The sequence below is a fragment of the Acinonyx jubatus genome, chromosome D3, assembly GCF_027475565.1.
Source record: "Acinonyx jubatus isolate Ajub_Pintada_27869175 chromosome D3, VMU_Ajub_asm_v1.0, whole genome shotgun sequence".
NCBI lineage: Eukaryota > Metazoa > Chordata > Mammalia > Carnivora > Felidae > Acinonyx > Acinonyx jubatus.
The window spans coordinates 35,972,754-35,986,833 of NC_069392.1; the positions used below are offsets into that span (position 1 = coordinate 35,972,754).

Sequence of the window (14,080 nt, forward strand, 5' to 3'; positions counted from 1 at the left end):
GCTGCCTTGTCAAGGTGGAAGAGAGACTTCACCAAGTGTCGTCTTCAGTATTGGAAACTCACTTCCTTTTGGGATGTTTCATTTATAGTCTTTTTATGCCAGTAGCATTTTTCAGACGTCAGCTTCCTACTCGATCTGTCCTGTTCTCTTGCTCAGAGTAGGATGGTCACTTGTTATTTAACTTGGATCGGGGGGGGGGGGGGGTGGAGGCTACTGGCTGTGTGATCTTGGTTTTGTAACACGAACTGTGAATGTGGAGTCAGCCAAGAACCATCACAGCTGTATCTTGCCTGTGCCTCCCTGGTTGACTTGATAGGCAGCTACGACCTGGCTCCCTGTGGCGGTCTGGTCTGGGTGATGCTCCTGTATGGCTGTGAGAGAGAGAGCGGAGCATGGGCAGCCGCGTAGCCATGGTCATGGGAAAGGATGACACTCCACTAATGATACTAGCTCCTGTCCCATTACAAAACTGTTTGGGGCTTTCTGGCTTGAGCTCACCTTATTTTCCTGAGACACACCCTCCCTGGGTACACAAAATCATTATGATCGTCACATCTTGAATAAAAAGGCGATCTCTTGCATTGGTATTGTTATTATTGCTAATATCGCTATTGTTCTTAGTGAGATAATCCAGGACAAACTCTGCCTTTCAGGTATCTCCTTATGATGACAACCCTTGTCGTCCCTGTGACTGTGACCCTTTTGGGTCCCTCAGTTCTGTCTGTATTAAGGATAAGCCTCAATCTGGCTTACACAAAGGTAAGTACTTGATTCGTTTTTGTGCTTGATTGATTGTGTGTGTCTGTGTGTGTCTGTGTGTGTGTGTGTGTGTGTGTGTGTGTGTGTGTGTGAGATTTGTACCTGGTGGAACTGTTACCTTTGGATAGCAATTGGATGATATGATCCTCTATCAATTATTCTGTTCACAAAACACTTATGAAGCACTTACTATGTGTCAGGCGATGTTTTTAGAACCCAGGAATATGTACTTGAACATGATGATCAAAATTCCTGCTCACAGGTAGACAAACAAGTACATGCGTAATGTAACTCCAGGTAGGGATGAATGCTATGGGTATAAAGCAAAATTATGAATCATGATTGGAGGAGGATGAGGTGTAAAGGGGGCAACGCTGGGTGATGAAATGACATTTGAGCAGATAATTGCCCGTTTGATGAGAGAAGAAATAAGGCTCAGTTTAAAGCCAAATGGGAACAGAGTAAATAGCAATGCCTCTATTTAGTCCTTAGAAGACACTCACAAGGCTTTTGCATACATCATCTGGCAGAGCAAACAAATTCTCCTGCTAACTTTGCAAATGTCAGTGTTCTTTCTGTTTCAAACACTGGCAAAGGACTTGCGAATACCAGAATCTCCTGAAAAGGTTGCATTTTTCAAAGATTTCTGTGACCTTATCCAATTCTCAGTCACTAGCAGTTAAAATGGATATCGATCCACAGGGAAGGTTGTGCCAACTGTGGGGCCTGAAATGTGGAGGGTAATTTACAGAACTGAATTAATCCCTACATGTGACTGGTGATGGGAACCTAATGCTAATGAGGGTGATGTTGATTGTAGCGACAATTACCCTTGATTGGGTTCATTTTAAAAAATGTATCATTTAAGCATTCAACCATAGCAGAAATTATTTAACGCATTTTATAAGCAAGGAAACTAGCGCAAAGCAGTTAATAAACTTGGCTGAGGTTACACAACTAGAAAGTTTCAAAGCTGGCATTAAAGCAGAGATACTGCTCACTGCCCTTTACCATTTGTCTTGTGCTTTCAAAACAAAACAGAACAAAACAAAACAAAACAAAACAAAACGCTGTATTGTGATACACTTCACTAGCATACAATTCACCCATTTAAAGTGTCGGTTCGGTATATTCATGATTACAACCGTCAAGGCAGCCTAATATTAGACCATTTTCATCGCCGTTACCTGTTGGTAATCATTCCCCATTTCCCTCCACACCCTCCACCGCAGCCCTAGGCAACCGCTAATCTACTTTCTCTCTGTAGATTTGCTTATTCTGGACATTTCATATAAATAGAACCATACAATATATGGTCTTTTGAAACTGGCTTCTTAGCATAATGTTTTCAAGGTTTATCCGTGTTGTAGCATCTATCATACTTTAGTCCTTTTCTTTTCTGAATACTACTCCATTGCATTTATATACCACATTTTATATATCCATTCATCAGTTGATGAGTATTTCCTTTGTTTCCACTTTCTGGTTATTAGGAATAATGCTGCTACAAACATCCCTGTGTAACTTCTTTGTGGATGTATGTTTTCATTTTTCTTAGGTAAAAGGTTAGGAGTGGAATTGCTGGGTCGTAGAGTAACTCCCTGCTTAATATTTTGAAGACGTACCGGACTGTTTTCCAAAGTCATGGCACCGTTTTACCTTCTCACTAGCCTCTGTTTCTCATCTCTGTTTTCTTTTTTTAAACCATGGGTTGACAAACTATGGTCCAAGTGCCGTAGCTGGCACACCGCCTGTTTTTGTATATAAAGTTTTATTGGAACAGAGTGATGCCCATCTGTTTATGTATTATGCATGGCTGCTTTGAAACAGTCATGGCAGAGAGGCGCCTGGGTGGCTCGGTCGGTTAAGCGTCCGACTTCGGCTTAGGTCATGATCTCACAGTCCGTGAGTGCGAGCCCCGCGTCGGGCTCTGTGCTGACAGCTCAGAGCCTGGAGCCTGTTTCCGATTCTGTGTCTCCCTCTCTCTCTGCCCCTCCCCCATTCATGCTCTGTTTCTCTCTGTCTCAAAAATAAACGTTAAAAAAAAAAAAAGGAACAGTCATGGCAGAGTTGGGTAATTGCAACAGCAATCCTTTGGTCAAAAAGTTTGGAATATTTCGTGTCTGGCCCTTTACAGAAATAGTTTGCCAACCCCTACTTTACTTTTTACCCTCCTGATGGGCCATCACTATCCTTTTCTTCCCAGGGAAGTGGCCAGGTCAATGTCCATGCAAGGAAGGCTACGCAGGAGAAAAATGTGATCACTGCCAATTTGGTTATAAGGCTTACCCAGCCTGTGTCCGCTGTGAGTGTAGCCGGGCTGGCAGTGTGAACGAGGACCCATGCTCAGAGCCCTGTCTCTGCAAGGTATGTGCGGGGGTTGAAGGTGACCCTGAGTTTCCTTTGAGGTGTGCAAGAAAGGAACACATTCCACAGGCTCAGAAGATCAGTTCTTGAGCAAGGCAGCAAGATTTAAATAGAACTCTCCTTCCCCGCACCTTCCTGACAAGCATGAGGTTATGTCACATCCATGTCCTCGGACTTAGATGGGCACGCCCAGTTTGGGTTTTTTTTTTGGCGGCTTCTGGGCAATGGCCACATAGTCCAGAGGTATTTCTGTGACTTGCAAGATGAAACCAAATACTGCATTTCTGAAGCCTGGGCCATTAACCTCGTGTATGACATCCTTTTCCTGCTTAATGTTTAGAGGAGAACCAGGTAAATACAAAATTTGTAAGAACATAAATTAAAGGCAGATACGTTATTGTAGATTTCTCTTAAAAAGGAATTGGACAGGGTGGGTGCCTGGGTGGCTCAGTTAAGCGTCTGACCCTTGGTTTCAGCTCAGGTCATGATTTCACAGTTTGTGAGTTCAAGCCCTACGTCAGGCTCTGTGCTGACAGTATAGAGTCTGATTGGGATTCTCCCTCTGTTCTCTCTCTGCCCCTCCCCCACTCTTGCTCTCTCTCTGTCTCAAAATAAATAAATAAATATTTTAAAAAAGGAGTTGGACAGGAGTACCTGGGTGATTCAGTCAGTTAAGCATCCGATTTCTTGATTTTGGCTCAGGTCATGATCTCATGGTGTGTGAGATCGAGCCCCGAGTTGGCCTCTGCCCTGACACAGCATGGAGCCCGCTTGGAATTCTCTCTCCTTCTCTCTGCCCTCCCCTGCTTGTGCTTGCTCATGGTGCACTCTTTCACTCTTTCTCTGTCTCTGTCTCTCAGAATAAAGAAATAAACTTTAAAAAAAGGGATTGAAGGGGTTCCTGGGTGGCTCGGTCAGTTAAGTGTTTGACTTCAGCTCAGGTCATGATCTCACGGTTCATGAGTTCAAGCCCCACATTGGGCTGTGTGCTGACAGCTCAGAGCCTGGAGCCTGCTTCAGATTCTGTGTCTCCCTCTCTCTGCCCCTCTTCCACTCATACCCTGTCTCTGTCTCTCAAAAATGAATAAACGTTAAAAATAAAGTTTAAAAAAAAGGAATTAGACAGTGATAAAAACACATTAATTGGGTACCAGGGTGGTAGAGCTTTTTTGCTATCTGATATTAATATCCATTTCCTCATGATAGCCATAATTGTAGGACTTCCCATTGTATCTTATGTGCTTCTTCCTATGTAATCAGAGTCTTAGGCACATGTTATAAGTGACTGAAAATAGTCTTGAGCATTTATCAATAAGACAATTATATAGCACTCTTCAGATTTTAAGATTCTTTAAAGACTAGCAAAAATGGGAGATTTAAAACAAAACAGTACGAAAAAAAGCCATTTCAAAATAATGACCAAGCTCTGAGATCCTGACCCTCATTCTCGACTACAAAATTAAATGGTAATTATTTCAAAATATGTGTCCTGGAATTAATGACATCATGAGGCTTTACATTTACTTTGAGCATCTATTTATTTACCTGTCTCTCTGGATCACCAAATGCCTTTCTTGTTAATGTCATGTTAATGTCACTTAATTCCATCTACCTAGAACACACTGGTTTCAAAGCTAATCTTTTCTCTAATGTGCAGGAAAATGTTGAAGGGGAAAATTGTGACCTCTGCAAGCCAGGATTCTATAACTTGAAGGAGAGAAACCCCGAGGGCTGCTCGGAGTGCTTCTGCTTTGGCGTTTCCGATGTCTGCGACAGCCTTTCTTGGTCCATCAGTCAGGTGCGGGTACCTTCCGAGAGCCAGGATTTAAGAAGCGAGCATCTCAAATGAGCTGTCTGGGAGCTGTGTTCTAAAGCATGGAGGCTGTCTTTCCCTGTAATACCCCTCTCGGCAGTTTGGAATGACATTGGCATAGATCAGAGGCAGCTTACTACTAAAGTGTCACAAAAGTTTCTTTCCTGGTCATGTGTTTGTTCCTACATACATTTCCCTATCCAAACAATAGGATATTATGGTATCGTAGAATGTATCATGTTTAAATTTCTCCTGTGGGGAAATGTATCAGGTTGTGGGGTCAGATCTCACCGCATCTGCTCCACACTGGTCTCGGGCCAGGAAGCACATCAGGACAAGGGCTCATGCAGAATTTTCTAGTTCAGAGAACCTGGTGAGGGTAGGAACAACAGTGAGTGACATAGGGATTATGAGGAAAGGTAGCCTCAGTTGTTCTGGGAGTGGGAAGTCCTAGGGGGATGCCATGTGGTGCCTTGGGAGGACAGTGTGATGGCTGGGGGTTAGGGAAGACTGTAGGGCATAGGGCTCATCCATGGGAACCACCTTGCCTCCCCATGGCCCATCTCGGGAGACTGGTATTCAGGGAGGGGTTGGGGGTTGCTAGTCCCTGACTCTCCTTGCCCTCCCTTTCCCCTCCCTCCATCACTGGCAGGTTAGGAGGAGTGGGAACCACATAGGGGAGGGAGTGGGAATCTCAGTCAGTATCTGAGAGTGAAGGTGAATCCCTGTGGCCACCATGCTGGTGCGATGGCTTGTCCTCTCTTTGTAGGTGACAGATTGGGAGGATAGGATCTGGAGGTTATACTGATATACTTTTCAGCTTGTTGGTAAAAAACAGGAAGCAATGATGAAGATGATCAGAGTTAGCAAAAAACATTTTGTTCAATGCATTTACTAAGGTCTTTGCCATTTTTTTTTTTTAATCTAAGATATATATCCGTGGCCTTGACAGTTTTGCTCACCTACCTGGCTATAATTGATCTGGATTTGAGGAGTGTTTGACTCGTTCTCAGGTCTTCTCGGCCCTTTGACAAGTAGAAGGGTCATGGGTCGTGTGGTTTTGTGGCCACAGTGTGTTAGCTCTGTCCCTAGCTAAGCTTTCTGGATCTGTTTCTTCACCGTGAGGATTTCTGGGTGAAACCTAAGATGACTTTATTTCGTATTCCTAAATTCTGAATCTTTTTTTAAGGTGAAAGACATGTCTGGGTGGCTTGTCACCGACCTGATCAGTCCGAGCAAGATCCCATCTCAGCAAGACGCACTAGGTGGGCGTCATCAGATTAGCATCAACAACACGGTGGCCACGCAGAGGCTGACTTCTAAGTATTACTGGTCGGCACCGGAGGCCTACCTCGGAAATAAGGTAGGGCCATCATCGGAAGTAACAGCTTGGACAAAGATCTCAAGGCACGTTAAGAAAGAACAGAACTTGGCACTTTAAGTCGTCTTATGGTCACTTGAGGGTTTGACAGAAAATTATACAGCATTTACTTACACTTGCCTGACTCACATGGTCTTGCTTATCCTTACTTGACTTTATTACATCATTAAAAGACGGACTTTTTACTCGGCCATATCGGTCATAAGCAGTCTGTTGTAAGAAGCCTGGTCCCCTCCTCCCCTGACAGACTTTCTACTTTGCTCTGGGTCCCTGGATCACGTGGGCCTGTGTGAAATGTCGGTCACATTCCTGCTTTGTCTGGTTAGCCCTGTACATACCTTGGCCCCATGGCACGGTAGTGAGCCTGGCACGTAGGAGGTACTCAGGCAGGGAGGGCTGCGCTGTGAGGCTGGGGCACTGCCGGTTTCAGCGTCAGGACAGACCGTCTCTCGCCTAACATCCACAGTCAGCGACAGATAGAGTACTTTCCATTTGAAGAAGATGCAAAATGGTGGTTCCGTGAGGCAGAAATTTGGTTGCTGTGACTTAAGTCAGCCCTCAAGGCTGTTGTCCCCTTCCTCCTCACCAATAAAGCCTTCTCCCCAGATTCGGATGACCTGGGAATATACTCAGTGGAATCCATCTCAGTAACACGAGCTCCATGTTCACCTTCTCCATGCGTTCAGTTTGTTTTAAAGTAATGGTATGTTGGGGCGCCTGGGTGGCTCAGTCAGCTGAGCGGCCGACTTCAGCTCAGGTCATGATCTCACAGTTCGTGAGTTCGAGCCCCGCGTTGGGCTCTGTGCTGACAGCTCAGAGCCTGGAGCCTGCTTCGGATTCTGGGTCTCCCTCTCTCGTTGCCCCTCCCCCACTTGTGCCACGTCTCTGTCTCTCAAAAATAAATAAACATTAAAAAATTTTTTCTTCTTTAAATAAAAAAATAAAGTAATGGTATGTTTCATCGTAGTGTAGGTTTTTTAGCTTGGTAAGCTTCTGTTTCATTTGTTGGTTATATTTTAATTTTAGATTTTGTTTTACTTAGATTTAGGTTTAAGTGGTGCTTATTTTGAAAATGATTTCCTTTTCCCCATCAAATTATAATCCTAGAAGATGTACTCTGTTTATGTGATCTTATTACCAATAGTCAGTGATTTCTTTTTTCTGCTAAGATCGCCTCTCCGATTCTGTGGTGCAAAGACTAGATTCTGAACATGATATTGTTGTAACATACCTGTCGCAAAGAAAATCTCCACTTTACATTAGAGGCTATGACCAGGAAGATAAAGCTTTTGTCTTTCTTCTGGCAGATGAGACAGGTTCCTTATTGTTCTCCTACAATCAGGCAGTGAGATCAGAATGTTGGGGTTATTGTCATGGATTTAACTCCTAAATCCTAGAGGATTTAAGTGAAATACATGTCCATTGTGTGATTCACAGGAGTTTATTTATGCTAATTAACCTTAGGGTCTCTAAGAAGGAGTACATCATTCTTCTGTCCACTTAAATTATATCCTGCATCGAGACGCCTAGGTGGCTCAGTCAGTTCCGCATCTGACAGCTCAGGTCATGGTCTTGTGGTTTGTGAGTTCGAGCCCCGCATCAGGCTCTTTGCTGTTGAGCTTCAGATCCTCTGTCTCCCTCTCTCTCTGTCCCTCCCTCCTCTCTCTCTCTCTCTCAAAAATAAACATTAAAAAAATTATGTCCTGCCTTATGGTAATATCAATCAAACAAAATATTCTTGTAATATGCTTTCTTTTCACTGGCTTAATGTGAACCTCCTTACATACTGTGGCCACTTGGACACCTTGTCGCCTGGTTGTTTCCCGATGGATCCTGGCCACTACTTTCTCTTGCTGAGGGGCTGTGATGATTTGCCCTTGGTGTTCACGCTCGCTTACGTGTTCCAGCTGACTGCTTTCGGTGGATTCCTGAAGTACACAGTGTCCTATGATATTCCAGTGGAGACAGTGGATGGCGACCTCATGTCGCACACCGATGTCATCATCAAGGTAGGCGCTCTCACGCTGCTTTGCTGTGGAGCTCAAGGGCTTAGTTGGGTGACAGTTTTGTGACTCCGAGTAGCTAAGGGAACCTCTAGTAGCAAGGAGCGCTTGGCCGGGTGGCCATTCGGCAGTGCTTTGCCTCATCTGGAAACCGAGCAGACTGAGTGTCTCCGGGTCCGTTTCCGGAACTGCCTCAGGGGAGCACGCGCGGCTCTTCCCTGGATCCTGGAAGCTGACACATCTTTTCACATTTAAAAGGGAGACAGGTGTTTGTCTTGATGTTGGAACTGCCTTGCCAGCCATTTGACTCCCTCTGTCTCCTCCTGCCACGTTGGCCCCCATATGAATGGTTAGGTGACAGCGCCTGGCAGTGTGGGGACAGGAGATGCGGTGCCATTTTTGTTCTCAGCCTCTGTCCCTAATCCTGTCCCCTCACTCTTCTCCTCCCCCGTCACCAAAAGGCCCAGCTCAGCCTCCCCGGTAGTTTTCCCAAAGGTAAGAAACCACTTCAGATTCTAGTCTGCACCTTTAATGACTAAAATCTCCCTGTCCAGCCTGCTCGGGGTGGGAACCGTGTGACGTAAAGCATTTTTGTGAATGGCAATTTATGAAAGCTAGAGGTATTTTTACATACTTTTTCTACTTTTGCTCTTCAGTTAAAGATTATGGGTGCCATGGGGCGCCTGGGCTCAGTCAGTTGAGCGTCCAGCGTCAGCTCAGGTCATGATCTCTCACAGCTCGTGGGTTCAAGCCCCGCGTTGGGCTCTGTTCTGACAGCTCAGAGTCTGGAGGCGGCTTCGGATTCTGACTCCATCTCTCTCTGCCCCTCCCCCACTCACACACTGTCTCTCTCTCTCTCTCTCTCTCTCTCTCTCTCTCTCTCAAATATAAATGAAAACATTTTTTAAAAGTTTCAAAAAAAAGATTAGGTGTGTCAGATTGATTGCTTTGAGGAAAATTGTGGGTGAATATATGCCATTTCTTTTCTGAGATCCCAGGGAAGGACCCTGTCTTTAGATTTACAGTCTGATTCCCTCTGAGGGTGCTACATTGAAACACCTTTCCTCTGATTGTTCTGGACCAAGAGCTATAGACACAATTACATGTTTACCCTGAGAACCTAAGCACAAATGAAAAGCCATGTTGCTGAATACAAATTTGCTTTTACTTTTTGGCCGTGAAGTTGAATTACAAATATATTTCCTCTTGTTTTGAATGTTAGGGAAATGGACTCACTTTAAGCACCCAGGCTGAGGGCCTGTCATTACAGCCCTATGAAGAGTATTTAAACGTGGTCAGACTTGTGCCAGAGAACTTCCGAGATTTTAATAACAAAAAGGAGATAGATCGTGACCAACTGATGACTGTCCTTGCCAATGTGACACATCTCCTGATCAGAGCCAACTATAATTCTGCAAAAATGGCTCTTTACAGGTGGGTATTGAAAGAGAGAGAAGGGTTTTGGTGAAGGTATTTTAATCTTGTGTTTATCTGTTATTATGCATTTTAAGCATATTTTACTTGATTATTTTAAGGGCACACCCAATGGAACCAGCTGTTGTAAAAATATTTTTATTACTATAATTTTATGGAAGATGTAAGAATAGTTGTCCATGACAAATGTGTGTCTCAGTAAGGAGATAGTCTTGACGTCAGGATCAGAAACGTGTAGGGTGTTTTTCTGAGAACTTCCTGACAAGTTAACAATTGGCTGGGACCATCTTGCATCTATCTAGTTTTCACCCTCCCGTTGTTAACGGTCTTAGATTTTACTGTCTATTTAAGCTAATGTTCCCATCCTTAGTCTTTTTATTGCTTCTAGAAGGGCAATTTCTGGCAATGCCAGGCTAAGTATAAACATTGGCTACAGCTAAAGCAAACACGGAATTACACATTTAAGGACAATCTCTGTATTCAAGATAGGATTATTGAATAGATTTGTTTTTCTGAAGCACTTCAGCTCAGACTGGACAGCATCAGATCCTTCCCACAGCTGTCTGGGCAATCACATGTCTTTCCACCAAATGTTGCAAAGGCTTTCCAGCGAATACTGATGGCTTGCAGAAATCATATTGGTGTGAAAATCTTTACTTACAAAAGTCACATCACCATTTTGCTTGAACAGGCCTTTTTTAAGAATCCACCTTCCTCAAGGTGTTAGATGTCATTTGCAGGTGGGTATCTAAGTCACGTGATGACCCCTATCTATCGGTAGGTTGGATTCTGTCTCTTTGGACACAGCCAGCCCTAACGTCATAGACCTGGCACTGGCCACGGAGGTGGAGCACTGCGAATGTCCCCAAGGCTATGCAGGGATCTCCTGTGAGGTGAGGCTTCTCTTATTCCCTTCCTGTCCCCTCCCTTTTGTTCTTTCCTAAGGGGAAGAAAGCACCCTGAAGGTAATACAGTGGCCCACACTTGGTTTTTAACTTTAGAAACCCCATGTTTGGCTCAGACTTTTAGAGGCTATAGGAATATTAGCAAACACAATGTTTAAAGAAATCTGGTGCCGCCTGCAGAGGGGGGTTCTGGGGCACCTGGAAATGCTCCGAATTAAGTCTACCCTCTTGCCTTAGTCATCTGGAAAACTGCATGCCATATTTTGCATTTCTAAGGAGGACTGAACTTGATTGTATCTGAATGTTTACTAATCACCAGCATGCAATCTAGAAAGCACTGGACAAGCCAGGCCCGTTTTGAGACTTTTTTATGGCCCCCAGCTATGTTAACTTAGGTGAGCTCCATCCCACAATGAAGGGTGAGAAAATGCACTTGAATCATCACTAAAAGTAATCTGTTGGTTAAAATTTTTTTCTTTGAAATATTTTTTGAAATGATTTGGACATAAGTATTGATAACTTTCTGTGTATTTGGCACTATCCTCACCTCTTTCTGTAGGAAAGAGCTAGGAAGTAGTCACATCAGGTTTCAAGTTCATCTGTGCTGTTAACCACCCCACGGTCCCGCCTCTCCCGTGTTCAAGACTGACTATAATTATGAACATTTGTCATTGGCTGTGATTGTCTGGCAATCATTTTTACAAAGTGAGAACACTGTATTTATGATTCATTTTTATGGATGTTTATCAATTATAAACATTGCAGTTAAGAAAGCTGGCCCATGCTTCATGATGTAAATATTTAATTAAATATTTCTGTTGCTATTTTAAATTTTTTGCAGAGTTGTTTCTTTTTTGATCCAATGAACTTTTTTTTTTTTTTTAGATCTGAAACATTTATTCTTAGGCCAAGGAAATGTCTGTAGGTCCTAATTCCTGTGTAGTTAATATTTAACGGGTAAATGACCTTAAGGCTACCTTATAGAGTGTGGGATGTGGAAATAGGAAAGCGGGCAGATCAAGTAAAAGCCTGTCCCAGCTAGACCAAGAGGGGGCAGCAGTGAGCAGTTGCTGCTGCAGAACTCAAAAGTCCACTGGGTTTGGAGAGAAAAATACTGATGTGCCTACGATGATGGCTCAAGCAAGTGCACGAAGCTTAACACAAATGTTTCAGTGTTTTTGTCAGACAAAAGAACGAATTCTTTAATCAAAAGCTGACATAAGGAATTGGGCAGCTATTGGTGGGGAATGGAATTCTTTTTTTTTTTTTTTTAAGTTTATTTATTTATTTTGAGAGAGACAGAGAGAGAGCACGAGCTGGGGTGGGGCAGAGAGAAGGAGAGACAAAATCCCAAGCAGGCTCTGCACCATCCGCACAGAGCCCAAGGTGGGGCTCAAACTCACGAACCTTGAGATCAGGACCTGAGCTGAGATCAAGAGTCAGACGCCAGCCAGGCGCCCCAGGAATGGAATTCTTGATAGCCCTGTAGGGACCACACAGACCCCCACCCCAGTCGGTGCCCACCTGTAGACTAGCCCATTGCCCTTGAGGGGAGTATGGCTGCATGGAGGTATTAGAGGACATTCACAAGGTCAGTGTGAATGAATGCATGTGTATATTATTTATATAATGAAAATGCAGTTTTAATACTTTTTACAACAAATAAAAACGAAATCCACATCCCTCATCCGTGGCCCCACGGGAGTATGCTGGCCTCCAAAGTCATCACTCCCCAGTCTGCATTCTGAACATGTTTTGTGTCTGGTGTGGCCCCGGGCAGCCCTGTGGCCACGGGTCTGGGTGGCAACTTTACTTGCTCCACTGGCACAGTGGGCCTGGTGCCTAACTGTTCTGTGTTCCAGATTTCATGTCTATCAAATAGAATATTTCTCAGGGTCATCATGAGAATTATGACATGGGTGACTGTGTCCGGGGCGGTCCCCAGCTCCTCACAGGCAGGGGATGGCCCTGGATACTTCAGAAAGCACACCTGTAACGCTTGCTCCATTAAACTGATGCGGTTTGACACCGACCTACGCTTGAAGACTTTGATGGTAATATTTAGTGAGTTATAAGCAGAAGAAAATAAAATCAAGTTGAGAGGAAAATGCCCTCTTGATCGAAACACTGGTTAAGTGGCTGAGTGTTACATGATTTCTTTTTTTTTTCTTTTTTTTAATTTTTTTTTAACGTTTATTTATTTTTGAGACAGAGAGAGACAGAGCATGAACGGGGGAGGGTCAGAGAGAGAGGGAGACACAGAATCCGAAACAGGCTCCAGGCTCTGAGCGGTCAGCACAGAGCCTGACGCGGGGCTCAAACTCATGGACTGCGAGATCATGACCTGAGCCGAAGTCGGACGCTCAACTGACTGAGCCACCCAGGTGCCCCACATGATTTCTAATAATATTGCAGTGGGATACCGCTGAAGTACATGCTGACCCATTGTATACCCACCAGGTTTGGGTGTGCGTGCTTCTACCTTTAAAAAGAAATAAGGGGTTAGTGGGTGGTGGGCGTTGAGGAGGGCACTTGTTGGGATGAGCACTGGGTGTCTCATGAATCACGGGACTCTACCCCCAAAACCAAGAGCACACTTGCACACTGTATGTTGGCTAACCTGACAATAAATTATATATACATTTTTTTAAATTTAAAAATTAAAAATAAATAAATAATAACAAAAAATAAATAAGGAGCTAGATTTATGGTGACGGTTGCACACTTTGGGAAGTTTACTAAAAAATTCATTGAACCGTGCCCTTAAAATGGGAGCATTTTATGGCACGTAGATGATGCCTCGACAAAGAAGTTTGAGGGGAAAAAGAAGTTTCTCTACTTCTAGAAAATGGAGCCATTTATGTTTCTAACGTATTGAAAAGAAGATGAGGGGCGCCTGGGTGGCTCAGTTGGTTAAGCGTCCGCTCTTGATTTTGGCTCAGGTCACAGTCTCGAGGTTTCCTGATTTCGAGCCCTTTGTGGGGCTCTGCACTGACAGTGTGGAGCCTGCTTGGAATTCTCTGTCTCCCTCTCTCTCTCCCGCTCCCCCACTCATGCTCGCTCTTTCTCTCTCTCTCTCTCCCCCTCAATAAATAAATAAACTTAAAAAATTTTTTAAATAATAATAAAAAAAGATGCTGATTTCGATAATGTCCAAGGTTGCCTTCACCGGTGTGTGTTACCCGCCCCTCTTTTGTAGTCCTGTCTCCCTGGCTATTATCGTGTGGATGGAATACTCTTTGGAGGAATTTGTCAACCCTGTGAATGCCATGGCCATGCAACTGAATGCGATATCCACGGCGTTTGCTTTGTGAGTCTGTTCCTAAAACCTTGAGTGCCCCCTCCCACCCATCCCAAAGCCATCTGCTATGCAGAAGTGGTTTAGAACAAAATGCTTCCTTCACAGATTATCCCTGCC

At 44.1% G+C, this 14,080-nt stretch overlaps 1 protein-coding gene across 2 annotated transcripts in view; it reads left to right on the plus strand.

The window, feature by feature from the left end:
- Positions 1 to 14,080, plus strand: part of LAMA1 (laminin subunit alpha 1) — a 166,081-nt gene that overhangs the window by 67,353 nt on the left and 84,648 nt on the right. For both annotated transcript variants that reach the window (XM_053205731.1, XM_053205732.1), the window contains exons 9-16: positions 654 to 759; positions 2,966 to 3,126; positions 4,784 to 4,924; positions 6,129 to 6,302; positions 8,228 to 8,329; positions 9,546 to 9,757; positions 10,539 to 10,650; positions 13,862 to 13,972. In XM_053205731.1, the coding sequence (XP_053061706.1) occupies positions 654 to 759; positions 2,966 to 3,126; positions 4,784 to 4,924; positions 6,129 to 6,302; positions 8,228 to 8,329; positions 9,546 to 9,757; positions 10,539 to 10,650; positions 13,862 to 13,972 (1,119 nt within the window). The remainder of the gene's footprint in view (positions 1 to 653; positions 760 to 2,965; positions 3,127 to 4,783; positions 4,925 to 6,128; positions 6,303 to 8,227; positions 8,330 to 9,545; positions 9,758 to 10,538; positions 10,651 to 13,861; positions 13,973 to 14,080) is intronic.